The 16223-nt window shown below is 42.4% G+C and overlaps 1 protein-coding gene across 1 annotated transcript; it reads right to left on the reverse strand.

Moving 5' to 3' along the window:
* Positions 1 to 9518: 9518 nt before the first annotated feature.
* Positions 9519 to 13461, reverse strand: SRSF6 (serine/arginine-rich splicing factor 6). Its single transcript, XM_012651216.1, has 6 exons — positions 13163 to 13461; positions 12792 to 12940; positions 11405 to 11529; positions 11051 to 11259; positions 10689 to 10772; positions 9519 to 10588 (listed from the first exon to the last, which is right to left on the reverse strand). Exons 1-6 carry the CDS (start codon positions 13267 to 13269, stop codon positions 10225 to 10227), a joined length of 1038 nt encoding a protein of 345 aa, XP_012506670.1. The 5' UTR covers positions 13270 to 13461; the 3' UTR covers positions 9519 to 10224.
* Between the last annotated feature and the right edge of the window lie 2762 nt (positions 13462 to 16223).

The raw sequence follows: 16223 nt of genomic DNA on the forward strand, positions 1-16223 counted from the left end.
CTACAAAAAAATAGAAAAATTAGGCCAGGCGTGATGGCTCACGCCTGAAATTCTAGCACTCTGGGAGGCTGAGGTAGGAGGATGGCTTGAGCTCAGGAGTTCAAGATGAGCCTCAGCAAGAGTGAGACCCCGTCTCTACTAAAAATAGAAAGAAATTAGCCAGGCAACTAAAAAAAAAAAAGAAAAATAGAAAAAATTCGCTGGGTGTGGTGGTGCATGCCTGTAGTCCCAGCTACTCAGGAGGCTGAGGCAGGAGGATCACTTGAGCTCGGGAGTTTGAGGTTGCTGTGAGCTAGGTTGACGCCACGGCACTCTAGCCCGGGCAACAGAGCAAAACTCTGTCTCAAAAAAAAAAGGAAAGAAAAATTAGCCATATGTAGTGGCACATGCCTGTAGTCCTAGCTGCTGCTTGGGAAACTGAGGCAGGAGGATCACTTGAGCCCAGGAGTTTGAGGTTGCAGTGAGCTACGATGATGCCACTGCATTCTAGCCTGGGCGACAGAACAAGACACTGTCTCAAAAAAAAAAAAAAAAAAAAAATCCTGTATGACTTAAAGGTTTTTCAATTAGAAAAACTCTTCATGTAATTAATATGTTAAGCAACTTCTCTTTTAGGTCTCCTTAGAATTGTCATGGTTCTTATTAAAATTATACATGATGATTAAAAAAAAAGAAAAAGCCTATAATCCTAGCACTCTGGAGGCCGAGGTGGGAGGATTGCTTGAGGTCAGGAGTTCAAGACCAGCCTAAGCAACAGCGAGATCCCATCTCTACTAAACATAGAAAAATTAGCTGGGTGTGTTGGCACGCACCTGTAGTCCCAGCTACTCGGGAGGCTGAGGCAGGAGGATCGCTTGAGCCCAGGAGTTTGAGGTTGCTGTGAGTTAGGCTGATGCCATGGCTACCAAATGGGGACTTGGGGGCGGGGAGGAAATGCTGTGTGCTACTGATGTAATTGTTCTCATTTTCTCATCATTAAAATACCATTTTTCCCTCATTAATGAGTTGTGGGATGTATGGGATGTGGCCTCAACGCAGGCCCAAAGTGCTGGCACAGATTGCTCATGGGTATGATGCTACTATTGTTTACATAGCAGTTGCCCTGAAAATTTGAGTGTGGTTCAATTTGAGGATACAGTTCCATGTATTGCTCTGGTATTTACATGTCTAAATTATCCCAGCAGGAGTGTGGGAATGTGTATAAGTACAAATAAGACTAGCATTTACTAGTCTAGATGGGTCAATGAAATGAATTGGACATAAGGATCTGGTACACAGTATCCTCAGGTTATTGATTTTAAAGATGTTATATACTGTGAAACACCACATTAAGGTACTCTAATCTTATTAATTTCTACCATTTTTGAGTCCTCTAGTTCTCAAGGTTTCCATAAAACACTGACAAAAGGCCCTCTCCTTGACCAAACTTGCTCCTACCCACCATCGTCCATCCTGTCCTTAGCCTGCCTAGCCCAGTTTTAATAAGAATCCTGATAAGTCATCTAATTAAGTAACAAATTTGGTGGCTTAAAAACAACACAAATTTATTATCTTCAGATTCTGGATGGAGATCAAAAATCTGACATGATTGTCTTTCAGTTTTTTTTTGTTTTTTTTTTTAAGAGACAGGGTCTTGCTTTGTCACCAAGGCTAAAGTGCACTGGTGTGATCATAGCTCACTGCAGTCTCATTCTACTGGGCTCAAGCTATCCTCCTGTCTCAGCCTCCTGAGCAGCTAGTGCTACAGGTGCGTGTCATAATGCCTGGCTAATTTTTAAATTTTTTGTACAGATGGGTCTCTCCTCCTGGCCTCAAGCAATCCTCCCAGCTTGGCCCCCCAAAGTACTGGGATTACAGGCATGAGCCACTGTACCTGGCCTTTCAGATTCTTAAAAAAAAAAAAAAAAAATTCTGAAACGGGTTTCACTGGGCCAAATCAGGGTGTTGGCAGGGCTGCGTTCCCTCCAGATGCTTTCGGGGAGAATCTGTTTCTTTGTCTCATGGCTCCTTCCATCTTCAAAGCCAACAGTGCAGCATCTCCAACCTGACTCCACTTCCATTTTCATACCAACTTTTTCTGATTTTTGATCCTCCAACCTTCCTGTTTATAAGGATTCTTATGATTACACTGGGCTCAGACAGGCAATCCAGAATAATCTCATGTCCAGACTTTTATTTAATCACATCTGCAAAGTCCCTTTTACCATTTAAGGTTACATATTCACAAGTTCTGTGTATTAGAATGTGGGCCTTTTGGGGGATCCCAGGCAGGGCACCATTCAGCCTACCAAGTATGCCATACCTGCTAAAATTCCATTGGCCAAAATCAAGGGATGGGACATACTCTGCTCATAAACGTGGAATGGGGCGACGGTAAGTATTTCTGACAGTACTATCTACCACACATCCGGTAAGGTCTTTAATAAGTGTTTACTGAATGTGAGTTTGGACCATGGTGGTTCAGGGTGCTACATTCTTTGAGGGCTTCCTGAAAACACCAGTGAGCATTGATCATCTTATTACAGTCATAGCCACACTGTTGTCTGGCTTAAGTTCCTGCTGGGTCTGCAGACAATGTCATCTATGGCAAAAGGTGGATGAGCATTATAATTTAAGGTCTTAATTACTCATTCCATGTATAGTGCTGTTGTAGACTCCAGCCTCACATCGCAATTTAGGCTCTGAATTTTCCTTCTTCCTCTACTCATTACCCAGAGCAAGATGATACATTATCTGCTTTAAGCCCTCTGAAGGTACAGAAAAGATTCTACAGGGATCTTAGAGAAACAGTTTCCTTTTTATCCCCTCACCACTTTGCCAGAAATGGCCCAGAATGCAGCTGAGGAAGCATCTGTTAGGGCAGGGAGGCCACGTACTGCTCTACTTTGAGGAGGTCAGAGCAAAGCTGGAGTGCTTTGTCTACCAGTGGGCCCCACTCTGTAAGAGTACAGGAAGACAACAGATGGTTAGGGGATTCAAAACTGCTGCACAAGCACAGGGCTGAGGGGGTGTTTAGCTTAAAGAGGACCTTCGGATGACCAGAAGGTAACATGATATGTGAGGCTAGAGGGAGAATCGGGCAATGGTTTCCTAGCTATGTCCACTAACAAGGCCTGTGACCAAACGAGCAGCAGTGAGTACCCCCAGGATCCAGACTGTGGTTGCTAAATACCATTTCCAACTAAAAATAACCAGGGCTCCTCAGAGAAATGGCTAAACTCAGATCCGAGACTGCAAATGTACAAGATGAGCCTGTAAATCTTACTAAACCAGAAAGCAAGGAAACTAAGATTAGGACTGCTTCAAATGAACTTGGGAAGCATGTTTACTTGAGTCCCCTGACTGAAGAACAAGGTTAACATTGGTAAGGACAACTGTAACAGATTGAAGTAAATGTTTAAAGCCATGAGTCCATGGTTTAATGAATCTAGGCAAAGACAATCAATAGCTGCCATTGTGACAAAAAGTATATCCAAGTAGTCTTGAAAAAAAAAATTGGAATTTGATAAAGCCTATAGAATAGTGGGTTTTAAATTTTAGCATGCACCAGAACCACCTGGGAGCTTGCTGGGTTCTACCCAGAGGTTTTTTTTTTTTTTTAGAGATGGGGTCTTGCTATGTTGCCCAGACTAGAGTGCAGTGGCTATTTACAGGTGTAATAGCCTTGAACTTGCCTCAAGCAATCCTCCCACCTCAACCTTCTGAGTAGCTGGGACAACAGGCACTCACCATTGTGCCCAGAGAGAGTTTCTGATTCAGAGTCTGGGGTGGGGCCTGAGGAAAGTGGTACTTCTAACATCTGACATCCCAGATGATGTTGAGACTGCTGGTCTGGGAACCACACTTTGAAAACCGTTTCTCTAGGTCTATCAATTTACAGGAAATGAGATACAGGATTACACGCTTAATGACACCATGAGATTGCAATCAGCAAAATCGAGACTGGAAAATGCTACAGGACAGTGACCTGACTTCTCCAACATCTCAAGATGAAATGTCTAGGATTTCCTTCAAAATTATCTGGGCGACGAAGTGAACAGGTGTCTATCGTTAAAGCAAGACTAGTACATGGGCAGTACATCATACTATTCTCACTGGTGTTTGAAATTTTGTATGATAAAAGTAACGGCAATGTATTAGTATATTCAGGCTGTTCATGAATGACTAGCAAGTAGGGATAGCAGAGATTTTAATACTTGGGCACTACCACATTCAGCAACTCTGTTTTGACTACCTTTTTCTCGATTGGATAGAACAGTATTAGAGTTTAGATATTCTATTTATAGAATGTTTTCATGATGGCAGCTACTATTTAATGAGTCACTGTGCCACATGCTTTGATAATACTGTTTACTTTTCACAATATTAGAAGGAATTGTTTTATAGATAAGGATACAATTTATTTTCCCTTGCATATGTCTCTTACATAAATGGTGCCACCTCCCCATACCTTTTGGCCCCGGGCTAGGGAACTCACTCTCCTGTTTTCAGCAGTAAATTCAATCCGACACCACCAAAGCTTTCCCTTCCAGCAGCTCTTTCTCAATCTCCAAAATGACTGGCTCCTTCCTAAAGACAAAAAACCCTCTTCTTTCAACCTTACTTTTGAATCAGTCTATCCCTGGAGAAGACACTGCCTTTACAGCAAAATGACAACAGGTGCAATCATAGCTCAGGATATCACCACCAATAAATGTACACAGTAGTAGGTGATAGCAGATAGGTATTTAACAGCCCCTAGTTATCCTCACACAAATTAATTAATTATAAATGAAAAGTGACTTTATAGTGATCCAGATTATTGCCATGAGCCACTGGATATGATGCACTGAGGACAGTCTTCTTGTGATAGTCCTGCCAAAATGCTGTCATATAGAAACATGAGACACACCCAAATTGAGAAAAATTCTACAAAATAACTGTTAATTTTTTTAAAGTTTTTTTTTTTCTTCAGAGGTGGAGTCTCTGTCACCCAGGTTAGATAAGAGTGCAGTGGTGGGACCACAGTTCATTGCAGCTTCCAACTCCCAGGCTCAAGGGATCTTCCTGCCTCAGCCTCTGGAGTAGCTGGGACTACAGGCTCGAGGTACTGTGCCCGGCTCTCTTTCCCTCTTAAAAATGACAAGGTTAAGAAAACAGGCTGAGGATGCATTCCAGGTTACAAGAGACTAAAGAGCCATGAAAAAATTTAACAAGTGATCCTAAACCAAGAGAAAATAGAAAGGTGATAGTAGATGAAATTTAAATATGAACTGTGTATTAGACAACAGTATTACATCAATGTTAATTCCCTGATTTTGATATTGTCCCTGTTCCTAGGAAATATACACATTTTTAGGGATAAAAGAGCATGATGTCTCTTTCAGATGATTCAGAAAAAAAAAAAATTGAAGAGAGAGAGTCCTGCTACGTTGTCCATGCTGACCTCAAACTCCTAGGCTCCTGGGATCCTCCCACTTCAGCATCCTGAAGAGCTGGGACCACAGGCGCAGGCTACAGAGCCAGGTTCCAAAAAAGGCATATAAATGAAGTGAAAATATAATTGGCAAATGAGAAAATAATACAGATCTCTGCACTACACCTGCACCACCTTTCCCATGTGTGAAACTGCATCAAAATAGCTACCAAAAAATTCTATTTTTTGAGTGTTCTTTAATCCAATTTCTTTCAAGACATTTTCACTAAGAGGAATTGAGTCTCTGAAACAAGCATTGAATTTTAATGCTTTAGGGCTATTAGGAACTCAATGAGAATTTAAATTCTGCCTCTGCTTAGAAAGCCTTGTGTTATACTGTAATGACTCCTAGAAATAATCTCCAAAATAGGGGTAAATGTATGGCTGTATTAATTACAAACAGCTTCCTAATATAAGCTTTAATATTACTTTTCCTTTGTAAAATTCAAATGAGTTATGTGATGAAACTATCAGAGGAATGTGAATTTATCTAGATTTGCATAAAGCATCTCCAGAAGGACACATAAGAGACTAGTAGTCCTGGCTTCCTCTCCAAGGGGTCAAAAGTGGGTCTTACTGCAACACCTCCCTTTCTTATCTTCTGAAAAATCATGTTTCAAAGATCAGAACAGTGTAAAAACTTCACCACTTCATTAATTGTCGTACTGGGAGTCATCTGTGGGACTGCTCTAAGACAGCCAGGCATATCTAAACAAGCTATTTAAGATCTAGAAGACCAATTACACCAACTCATCATCCTTTTAGTAAATGGATGCATACATCTCATCTTAAGGATACAAACACACATCTTATTCAAAATGTGGTCATTGTTAGGTCCTGGAACAAATCTAACAGTCATCCCTGGCTGAAAAAGCTCAAAGATCAGCATGTAAATTGATAATTATTAATACTATACTAGATGCTATGTTGTAAGAGCTCTAAAAAATTTTTGTATAGTATTTTTGTATAATATTGAATGTTGAAAGTAATTTTTTAATTCATGTTGTTACATAAGCCAAAGGATTACTTAATGGACACTTTTTCTGAAAAGAAATTTATTAATTCAACAGTATACTAGTCAGTCATTTAAAGTAGGTCTCTGTATTAGCATATATTAAGTAAAAACAAGTTGTAGAACACTATTCATGCCATGAACAAATTATTGTTGACTGAAACTGGGTGCAGCCACAGAAATTAAAGTTGGAAAACCCTGCTCTCTGAAAACAAGGTAAATAAAAGTATGATGGTTTCTAAATGTGAATTACCAAAGTTTAGAGTGTGGCAGGTCCAAATTAAGAAAATTAGGTTAAGAATTTCGGAAAAAATGACTAAAGCTTCCCAGTTTATCTGAGAAACAGTAATTACATTGGAAAATGTCCAAACTATTACAAGATATAAATGAGTAAATTCTACATGAAAACAAAGCAAGTTAATAAAAAGACTTAGTATATTTAATCCTTCACAACAGCAGCCAGTATTCTAAGAACTCTTCATATAACAGCTTTTAATCTTTACACTGCTTGCATGAGGTTTTTTTTTTTTTTTTGAGACAGAATCTCACTGTTGCCCTGGCTAGAGTGAGTGCCGTGGCGTCAGCCTAGCTCACAGCAACCTCAAACTCCTGGGCTCAAGCGATCCTCCTGCCTCAGCCTCCCGAGCAGCTGGGACTACAGGCATGTGCCACCATGCCCGGCTAATTTTTTCTATATATATATATTTTTAGCTGTCCAGATAATTTCTATTTTTAGTAGAGACGGGGTCTCGCTTTTGCTGGTCTCGAACTCCTGACCTTGAGCGATCCACCCGCCTCGGCCTCCCAGAGTGCTAGGATTACAGGCGTGAGCCACTGCGCCCCGCCGTGCATGAGTTTTTATGTTTCACCAATAACCCTGAAGCACAAGGGCTAATGACTCATTCAAGATAAACCATCTACTATGTTAATCCCAAACTAGTTTCTGAAGAACTGAAAACAAGATCCCTTTCTCACACTGGAGACACGAATGGCCTGCAAACTGCAACTCCAATTCAAAAAACCATTTGCCAAAAATTTAGTCCTAAGTAGGAATACACAGTAAACTCAAAACAAGCCTTTCCCTCAGAAAGTATTTTATTGATAAAGCATAAAATAGGTTAACAAATTGGGAGAAAAAAGATAGCAAGATGAAAGGTGGCAAACACAACAATGGGAAAGTAAAAATCAAAGTAGGCAGGACTTATACTGGCCATAAAGGCACTACGGCATGTCAATAAACACTATCAAGTAAAAGAAAACAGAATCAAGATGTTCCTCAATTGTCTTTTGCTCTGTATCAGCTTAATACTTCATCTAGTCACTGATGAGTGTGTGGCATGTTGTCAACTCAGATTCTACTCACAAGTTACAAGGAACCAAACATTTTGTCAACTCTATGTTCTCAAGTGGGCCAATGTTATACAGTAGTTTAGTGCCTCCAATGGCTTGGATCTACAGGCATGGAGTAAGACTAGACTTTTTAACAAATCGGTCTTTGCTATTACTAGAAAATGTTTACGGGTGCAGGCATTTACCTATACAATTACCCACTTAACTGGGGCAGCTAACAATGTAGTCAAACCTGCCCATTACCACGTGATGTCACATTAACAGAAGTGAGCCCAGCTGAAGGATGTTGCATACTTTCAGAAAGCCAAACTTCACATTTTAATAAGCTCCCCCCTTCCTTAAAAGGCTGTGGTTCAAAAAGCTTTTATGTTCTTTCCCTGAAAACAAGAGAACTTTGGTCAAAACCAATTTTTAAAAGTCATTACTTCTTTCAATAGGCAAAATAATGAACTATAATTACAGACATAATTTTCCTCCCTTAACTTCTAAAGTTTATATTGGAAAAATAAACCCATTTTTTATAAACATCTAAAACAAAAAGGTATCAAAGAAAAAGATAATGGAAACATCAACCTTTTGGGGCATTATATTTCTAAGGTTAAGCTTTAAGATTTTTAACAGGAAGCCTAGTAATTTCTTAAAAACAAGGCTTTTTTCACATTAGCAAGTACTCTCACCTACTGTGATTGACACCCAGATATTTGACTCAATCTTTTTTTCCACTCAGCCTTTTACTAGGTATGTTTCTGGATTAACTGAACATACAAACCAACCCTACAATATCAAGCTTTCTAGTCACACCTGTGGCACAATGAATAGTGTACCACCATGCCCTACTACAATCCAACCCTTGGCACCTTAACCAGGGACGGCTCCTAACATTAAAGCTGAGCCAATTAATCTACATCTTGGTTTCCGATCAAGGTTAATAAGTGCTTTTAAATGGAATAAAGGGTTATAAGGTTAATTCACTTCTTGAACTGCAATTTCAAATAATTAGGCTCATGAATGAACGGACTAACTACTAACCTAGTAACACCTACAAATTTGCAGTATTCTAATTTGGTTTTCACAGTATTCATTACACTCCATCCATAATAAAGTACAGAAAGTTTTTAGTTTACCCATCTGTTTTTCAAAACAAACTACACAAAGTATAAAATTTACAAAGATGATCTAACCAATTACCACAGGACCCCACTAACTACAAAGGGGGGGAATGACTGCTGGCTGTAACTTTGTTTTTTTAGACAGAGTCTTGCTCTGTTGCCCGGATAGAGTGCACTGGCATCATCATAGCCCACTGCAAACTCAAACTCCTGAGCTCAAGGGATACTCCCACCTGGGCCTCCCAGAATGCTAGGACTACAGGCGTGAGCCACCGCCTGGCCTAATTTTAATCGGCAACTGACTTCACTAAGGATCTGTTGCATAAATACAACGATCTTTCAGCAGAAAAAGCAGTATGTGCTTTTCTATTTTGAATACACTAAATTTCTGATCAAAGAAAGACTACTTCTATTTTCACGTAACATAAAGATCATTGAACCATATTTCAACAACACTAATTACACTGACTTCCAGAAATTGGATTATCTAAACAAGATCCCAAGCATTAGGGAGCTATTTCTTGAATAGTTGAAATTAACGTTTGAAAAGTTTCATTATTTAAACATTAATCTAGGCAAAACTGTTAACAGATTGACTACAAAATATTTTATTTTTAACCCAGCTTGTTAAAGGGGCAGATAAAGACTTTGGCAAATTTGAGTAACAGCACAAAATAATGTTATCCAAACTTAATAATTTATTGCTGGTCTGAGGCTTGCCTTGTTTTACACTTAAGTAGAATTTACACTGTTTCCACAAATAGCAGATATCAACATTTAAAGGAATTTAATAGTGACCTATTCAAATAAGGCAATCATCTTGGTAGCAAACTTTTATTTAAATCTTACATAACTCAAGCTTTATAAAAAGCCAACATAATTGAAAATTGGGTTCTCCCTCTAAAGCCTTAAGTATTCAAAGCTTGAAACGGTTAATTTAAAAATAAGCAAACGAATAAAACAACAAAAAAAACCCCTGCAGCAGATCCTGCTGAAATACTTAAAAAAAAAAAAAATCTAAATGAGCTTAATCTTTACAAAAGTTATTTTAGCTCAAAAGCTATAAAATCAAAGTTATCTTAATTCTACAAAGAAGGGAGAGGGTCTCTGACTTCATGCCACCATTCCTTAGAACCTTATCTTTTTCATCAAATTTGGCCACAAATCAAATTTCTCTGTGCCCCTGTTTTCAAGAGATTCTTCTTGCAGAAGAGGCCAAGTATAAACATGGAAGAGTAACTGCCTAAGCAAGTAGGAAAGTGTTCTGTAATAGTGTGCAAAGAATGTAGAGTTCTGGGTTAATCTCTGGAACTCGATCTGGACCTTGATCTTGACTTTGAGCGAGATCTAGAACGGGATCTTGAAGTAGCTCTTTTTGGTGGAGGGGACACAGAACGAGCCTTTGAGGGTGGAACAGGAAGGGGTGAATTGGAATGAGACTGGCTCCTTGATCTGGATTTTGACTTTATATCACCTTTTCCATTTTCTTTGGGGGATCGAGACCGTGACCGAGACCTGCTTCGAGATTTCTCATACTCCTTAGATCTGCTTCGGGAACGAGACCGGGAGCCCCGATCAGACTTGGGCTTAGACTTGCTCTTTGACCTAGATTTCCTCCCTTTTGATCGAGAACGTGATCGACCTTTGCTCCGCGACCTGGATCTGGACAAAAAAAGCCAGATATTTTTCAATCTTTTCAGAACATACACGTACTCCATAAACTACAGTAATATTCACAAAAATCCAACACCATATTGTTTACCGGGAGCGACTTTTCGAGATACTCCGAGATCTACTGCGGCTGCTCCTGCGACTCCTACTTCGTGACCTTCTTCTAGATCGAGACCTATAAGAAAGACAATGAAATCTTAATTTCAGTACATTTCAATATGAATGTTTGTGCCATTTAGCAAAAATAATAAACAAACCAAAAAAGAATGTATTTGCTTACTACAAAATTAAATCCACTATCAACATCTGGAAAAGAATCCAACGATGTACAGCCTTACAAACTAAAAGCTGGCTTAGGTTCAGTTAAGCAACAATTGAAATTACTCAATTATATGCTTTTTCTTTGTTGGTAAATATTGTTTCCTCCCTTTCCCATGTCCTTCAACATGTTACCTAGATCTGCTTCCAGAATAAGACCGTCTATGGCTTGTGCGTGGCTTATCTTCAATAAGCCTAATGTTTCTGCCATTTATTTCGGTACCATCCAGTCTGTCCAAAGCACGCTTCATGTCAGAGTAGGAGCGAAACTCAATTACGCCCTCATTTGTGCGTTCTTTATGAGCATCCGCATAGGTTACTTCACCTGCTTGTCGCATAAAATCCTAAAACAGCAAACAAGACTGGTCAGACCCAGAAATCTAATGATAAAAATTTACACACTGTACTTGATTCTCAAATAAAAGTGTAAAAAGAGCCCACCTTTAATGCACTAGTAATATAATTTTGATCTCAAATTATAATACATACCTTTAAATCTTGCCAACTGCAACGACTAGAAAGGTTTTCTACAATAAGCCTGTACTCTGTACGAACAGGTGGTCCATATTTGTCTCTGCCAGAAGTTCTCCGACTGCTGTATCCACCTCCACCACCTTTATCACATGAAGGGAACGATTAGATGCTTTGTAATGATAAAAATGCATAATGTTTTTGAAAGTTAGTACAAACATATCAACTTTTATTTACTGGAGTAGGACTTTGCTATTATATTGCTAAACCTTTGATACATTTGTGATTTGCCATAAATTAAATTAAGGGCAAGTCAAATAAGACTAAATCCAACTAAACCTCTCCTACAATCTGTTAGAGAGTGACTGCTCCTTTATTCAATTTACCTCGCTAAGTTTTATTTTACAGAACATTGTAAAATATAAAACTTAACTGATTACATGCATTTCTACATTTTACAAAAATGTTTACTAGTTACACTAAGTACTTACATCACAGTGTGAGGTTTTTGGTGGTGGTTTGGCCACAAAACACGCAAGGTAACAGTCACCTAGTTCAGATTAACCAGTTTTGTCTAACCCTTGGAATCCTCACCATCACCCTGCGTCTAATGGCAAAAGGCTGCTGTCGTCATGGCTTCCGGTAAGGTCAGCCAAAGGGTCATAGGGCAAGGGTCACACAATGTATGGAAAAGCCAAGGCCAATCAGGAAAGGCAGTCATCTTAGCCTCAGTGGACACAGCCTCAGCCCCATTGGTCACTTTCAAATTGAAACATCAAGGACTTGTTAAAAAGTTTGAATTCAACATGCAACAATTTCAACATCAAACATTTAACATAACCAAAAATCCCCCCACCTCCTCCCAATAACATGCCCCAACTAGTTTAAATACAGCTTAAAGCTTTACATTTACTTTGTGGTACAATACCACATTACTTTAAAATAGTATTTTCTTTGGCCCCCCCATCAATTTTAGTAACTCTAAGACCTACTCCCTAGGCTCCTCCCCTTCCCCCGCACCCCACCCCGCCCCGCCTCCACCCCAGCCTGTCCCTAAACTTCCACATTTCTAGCCAATGCACTGACAGGTAAGTAAGGGGGATACAACAAATACAGCCAACCCTTACTTCCTTCGTGGGCAGAACCCATGGCAGTGCTGACAAGGGACCAGCAGAAGCCACCCCGCTCCCACTTGGCCAAAAGACAAAAACAAAACCAAACACCCAGACCCAATCCCCGCGCTCCGGCGTCCCATGGCTGCCCCGGGCAGACGTGAAGGTAGCAGGGCTCGGGGACACCCGAGTCAAACGACCCCTGGCCCCCACGCCTGTCCGGGCCGGGAGGCCCCACCCCGCCCGCCCCCCAGGGTCCCCAAGGGCGCGGAGCTCGCGGGGGTGGGACTCACTGCGGCTTCCGTAGCTGTAGCCGTCGCGATCGCGGCGCGGGCCCCGGGCGTGCTCCACGATCACGCGCTCGCCGCAGAGCTCCTTGCCGTTCAGTTCGTAAACGGCGTCGTCGGCGTCGCGGGAGTCCTCGAACTCCACGAAGCCGTACCTGGGGGCGGCGGGGAGCCGACGCCGGCGGGGGCGTCGTTAGCCGGGGCGCGCACGTGCGCGCCCCCGAGCCCCACCGCGCACTCCCGCGGCTCCGCGCTGCCGCCATCTTGGAGGCCCTGCCACGCGGCGCCGCGGCCTTGGCCCCTTTTCCTTGGGGTGTCCCCGCCGCCGCCAGGCCCGGGACGCTGGCTGCGGACGTGGGCGCCCAAGCCCGACTCACCCATTTTTGAGGTCTACTTCGAGGAGGCGGCCATAGCCACTGAAAAAGCGCTGGATGTCCTTCTCCCGGACGTTGTAGCTCAGGCGTCCTATGTAGACGCGCGGCATGTCCGTGGCTGGCAGAGGACCCAAGGGCTGGCTACCGAGCACTAGACCGCAAGACGGGAGCCGCGGTGCGGGTGCGGGGACGGCGAGAGTCCGAACACGCGCCTCACACCACAGCAGCGGCCGAGTCCAGCCACACAATGGTGCGCGCGCGAGCCAGAAATATGCTATATGGGCGGCCAGAGGGGCGGGGCCTAGCGTGTGACGTCAGTGCGCAGCACGTACCCTCCCGCGTCGGGGCCCTGGGTTAGGGGGAGACTTGCGAGTACGCAATCTGCGAGGATTTAGGGAAGTACTATCATGCTCGCTTCCGGAATTTTCTCCAATCTTCTTAGCCCATCTTTGTAAACATAACATCCCATAATCCAGCTGCGGACTTGCCTTCCGATTTGTACCTTTAAAAAAAAACCATTCCTCTGTATAATATTTTCGGGAGAATCCTAGGTTTCATTGGTTTTCGAGGTTGTCATAATAGGTCACCGCGGTCTTTCATTGGTCGCTTAAAACGAGGCTGCGACTTTCCTCCACCGATTGGCTCTCACGCTCGGTTTGGTGCGGCCCGCGCTCTCGGACGCAGTTGATTAGCCCGTGTCACAGAATCCGAAGATTATGCTCCGAGGTTGTGCTGACCCAGCTAGGGTCGCGTTATGAGCGCACAGCCCTGCCGGCTTCAGGCCCTCGGGGTCTCCCTCACAACCTTCGTGGGGCTTCACCGCCTCCCTGCACGTTCCCCGCTCCCTCCGTGGATCTTTCTTGAAGTACTGGCAGCTTGAGTCACCTGTAGAAGAGGACTTACTTGAGAATCCTACGCTCACTGTAGGTGCTCAAAAGGGAGCACGGCTAAGGCCCCTGGCACCAAAGGCAGTGCCCAAGAAGGTTGAGCAAGACCTAGCAGTCCTCCCACAGCAATGACCTTTATTTCTCCACTATGTGACGAGTCTATTGTCCCAATACTATCCTTTCCTCCATTGGCTTGGAAGGCACCTTATTTATGTGGCAGATATACATTTGTGAGTTTATCAATAGAGATGCCATTTAAAAAGCTGGAGAGCTAGATGAAAACCCCAAAGGAGTTAAGTTTAAGTGGAGAGCAGAGGTCCCAGGACCACGCCCTGGGCTACTCTGAAATTTGTTTTAAGTGCAGGAAAAGAGACTTCGAAGGAGTGACTCGAGGTGGCAGAAGACCAGAAGAGTGTGGTGTCACAGAAGCTAAGAGAGGAAAGGTGTCTCACTGAGATAACACCGGCTCTTTAGTTGTTTCTGTATTCTGCTCTTTTTGCATGCTGTAATCTCAATATCCTTCAACTTCTAGTTGAGAAGGGGCGATTTTGCTTTCCTGGGGATGTTTGGCAGTCTGGAGGCATTGTCGGTTTTCACGACTTGGGGAGAGAGAAATATTAATACTGGCATCAAAGGAGCTCAAAACCATCCTGGGCAATAGTGAGACCTCGTCTCTACAAAATAATAATAATAATTAGCTAGGCATGGTGGTGCACTTGTAGTACCAGCTACTTGGGAGGCTGAGGCAGGAGGATCGCTTGAGCCCAGGAGTTTGAGGTTGCAGTGAGCTATGATAATGCCAGTGCACTCCAGGCTGGGTGACAGAGCAAGACCCTGTCAACAAACAACACAAAACAAAATACACACAACACCCACCACATACCAAAACTGGCATCTAGTGGGTAAAGGCCATGGTTAAAGTTAGATAAGTAAAATATATAGGTAGACTTAAAATTTTTTTAGAAATTCATAGAAAATTAGGGAAATGAGAACTCACCAATGCGATAACATTTTTACTATGAAATTGTCAATATTTTAAAATTTGTTAAAATTCATTATTTGCAAGAGTTTAACCAGAAGATGGCACTCGTATAGTGTTGGTGGGACTCAACATTCCTTTTGGGGAAGAAATGGGATAGTCCTTATTAAACGATGCATATGAGGAGTGGGCCGTTGCCACCTCTTCTTGTAGTTCATTTGTCCAAAGAGAAAGATGGAGTTGATATCATCTTCTCTTCCTCACCTCTCTTTCCTAGAGCCCAGTAATTACTCTTAACAAAAAACCCAAGAGCACCTGCTACAGAAAACAGTCTCAAATGTCATCATCAAGGGGGGTGTTGGACCATCAGCGTTCCGTGGAGTCTTGCTGAGGATCCAACTCAGTTGACATTTTGGAAGAACAACTCAAAAGGAGAAATGATGGATGTGCAGCATGGGAGCTCATTTCTTGAGACACCTACAATTACAGTAGATAAAGATCACTCCATCACCATTCATTCTAAAATTACGGATGTGGGTGACGGCAGGAGTCCGTCAGCAAGAGAGGGAGAGTCACCTCAGTCTGATCCATATGGTGTTAATAATGTCAAATTCATAATGACCCAGATTGTATTATAAAAGGCAGTTTAGAGTGCATAAGGATTGTGGTTTTCAACCCAGTGCGTGTTCTTACATATGTTAGCTGGAAACCAAAGGGATTGTCCAAGCACCATGTGATTTGAAGTGAGTATAAACTGGGTTCTTCTTCTTTTTTTTTTTTGGTGAGACAGACTCTTGCTCTGACACCCTGGGCAGAGTGCCGTGGTGTCAGCCTAGCACACAGCAACCTCAAACTCCTGGGCTCAAGCAATCCTCCTGCCTCAGCCTCCCAAGTAGCTGGGACTACAGGCACATGTCACCACACCTGGCTATTTTTTCTATTTTTAGTAGAGATGGGGTTTCGCTCTTGCTCAGGCTGGTCTCGAACTCCTGACCTCAAGTGAACTCTTGGCCTCCCAGGGTGCTAGGATTATAGGCGTGAGCCACCTCGCCTGGCCTGTAGTCCCATTTTTGTAAACAACCACCACCTGAAACTCTAAAAACCCTAGCCCTCAATGTGACTGCATATGCATGTATTGGGCTGCGTTTGTGGTTGCTTTTGGACATCAGTAGGAGTGGGTCCTACATAATCATGTCCT

Source organism: Propithecus coquereli, unplaced genomic scaffold (genome assembly GCF_000956105.1).
Source record: "Propithecus coquereli isolate 6110/MARCELLA unplaced genomic scaffold, Pcoq_1.0 Scaffold35, whole genome shotgun sequence".
Taxonomy (NCBI): domain Eukaryota; kingdom Metazoa; phylum Chordata; class Mammalia; order Primates; family Indriidae; genus Propithecus; species Propithecus coquereli.

Coding starts and splice junctions, on each gene's coding strand:
- SRSF6 (XM_012651216.1), bottom strand. CDS start 13,269: ATGCCGCGCGTCTACATAGGACGCCTGAGCTACAACGTCCGGGAGAAG. Junction 11,530..12,791: donor CTACAGCTACGGAAGCCGCA/GTGAGTCCCACC, acceptor CATGTGATAAAG/GTGGTGGAGGTGGATACAGC. Junction 10,589..10,688: donor ATCTCGAAAAGTCGCTCCCG/GTAAACAATATG, acceptor TTTTTTGTCCAG/ATCCAGGTCGCGGAGCAAAG.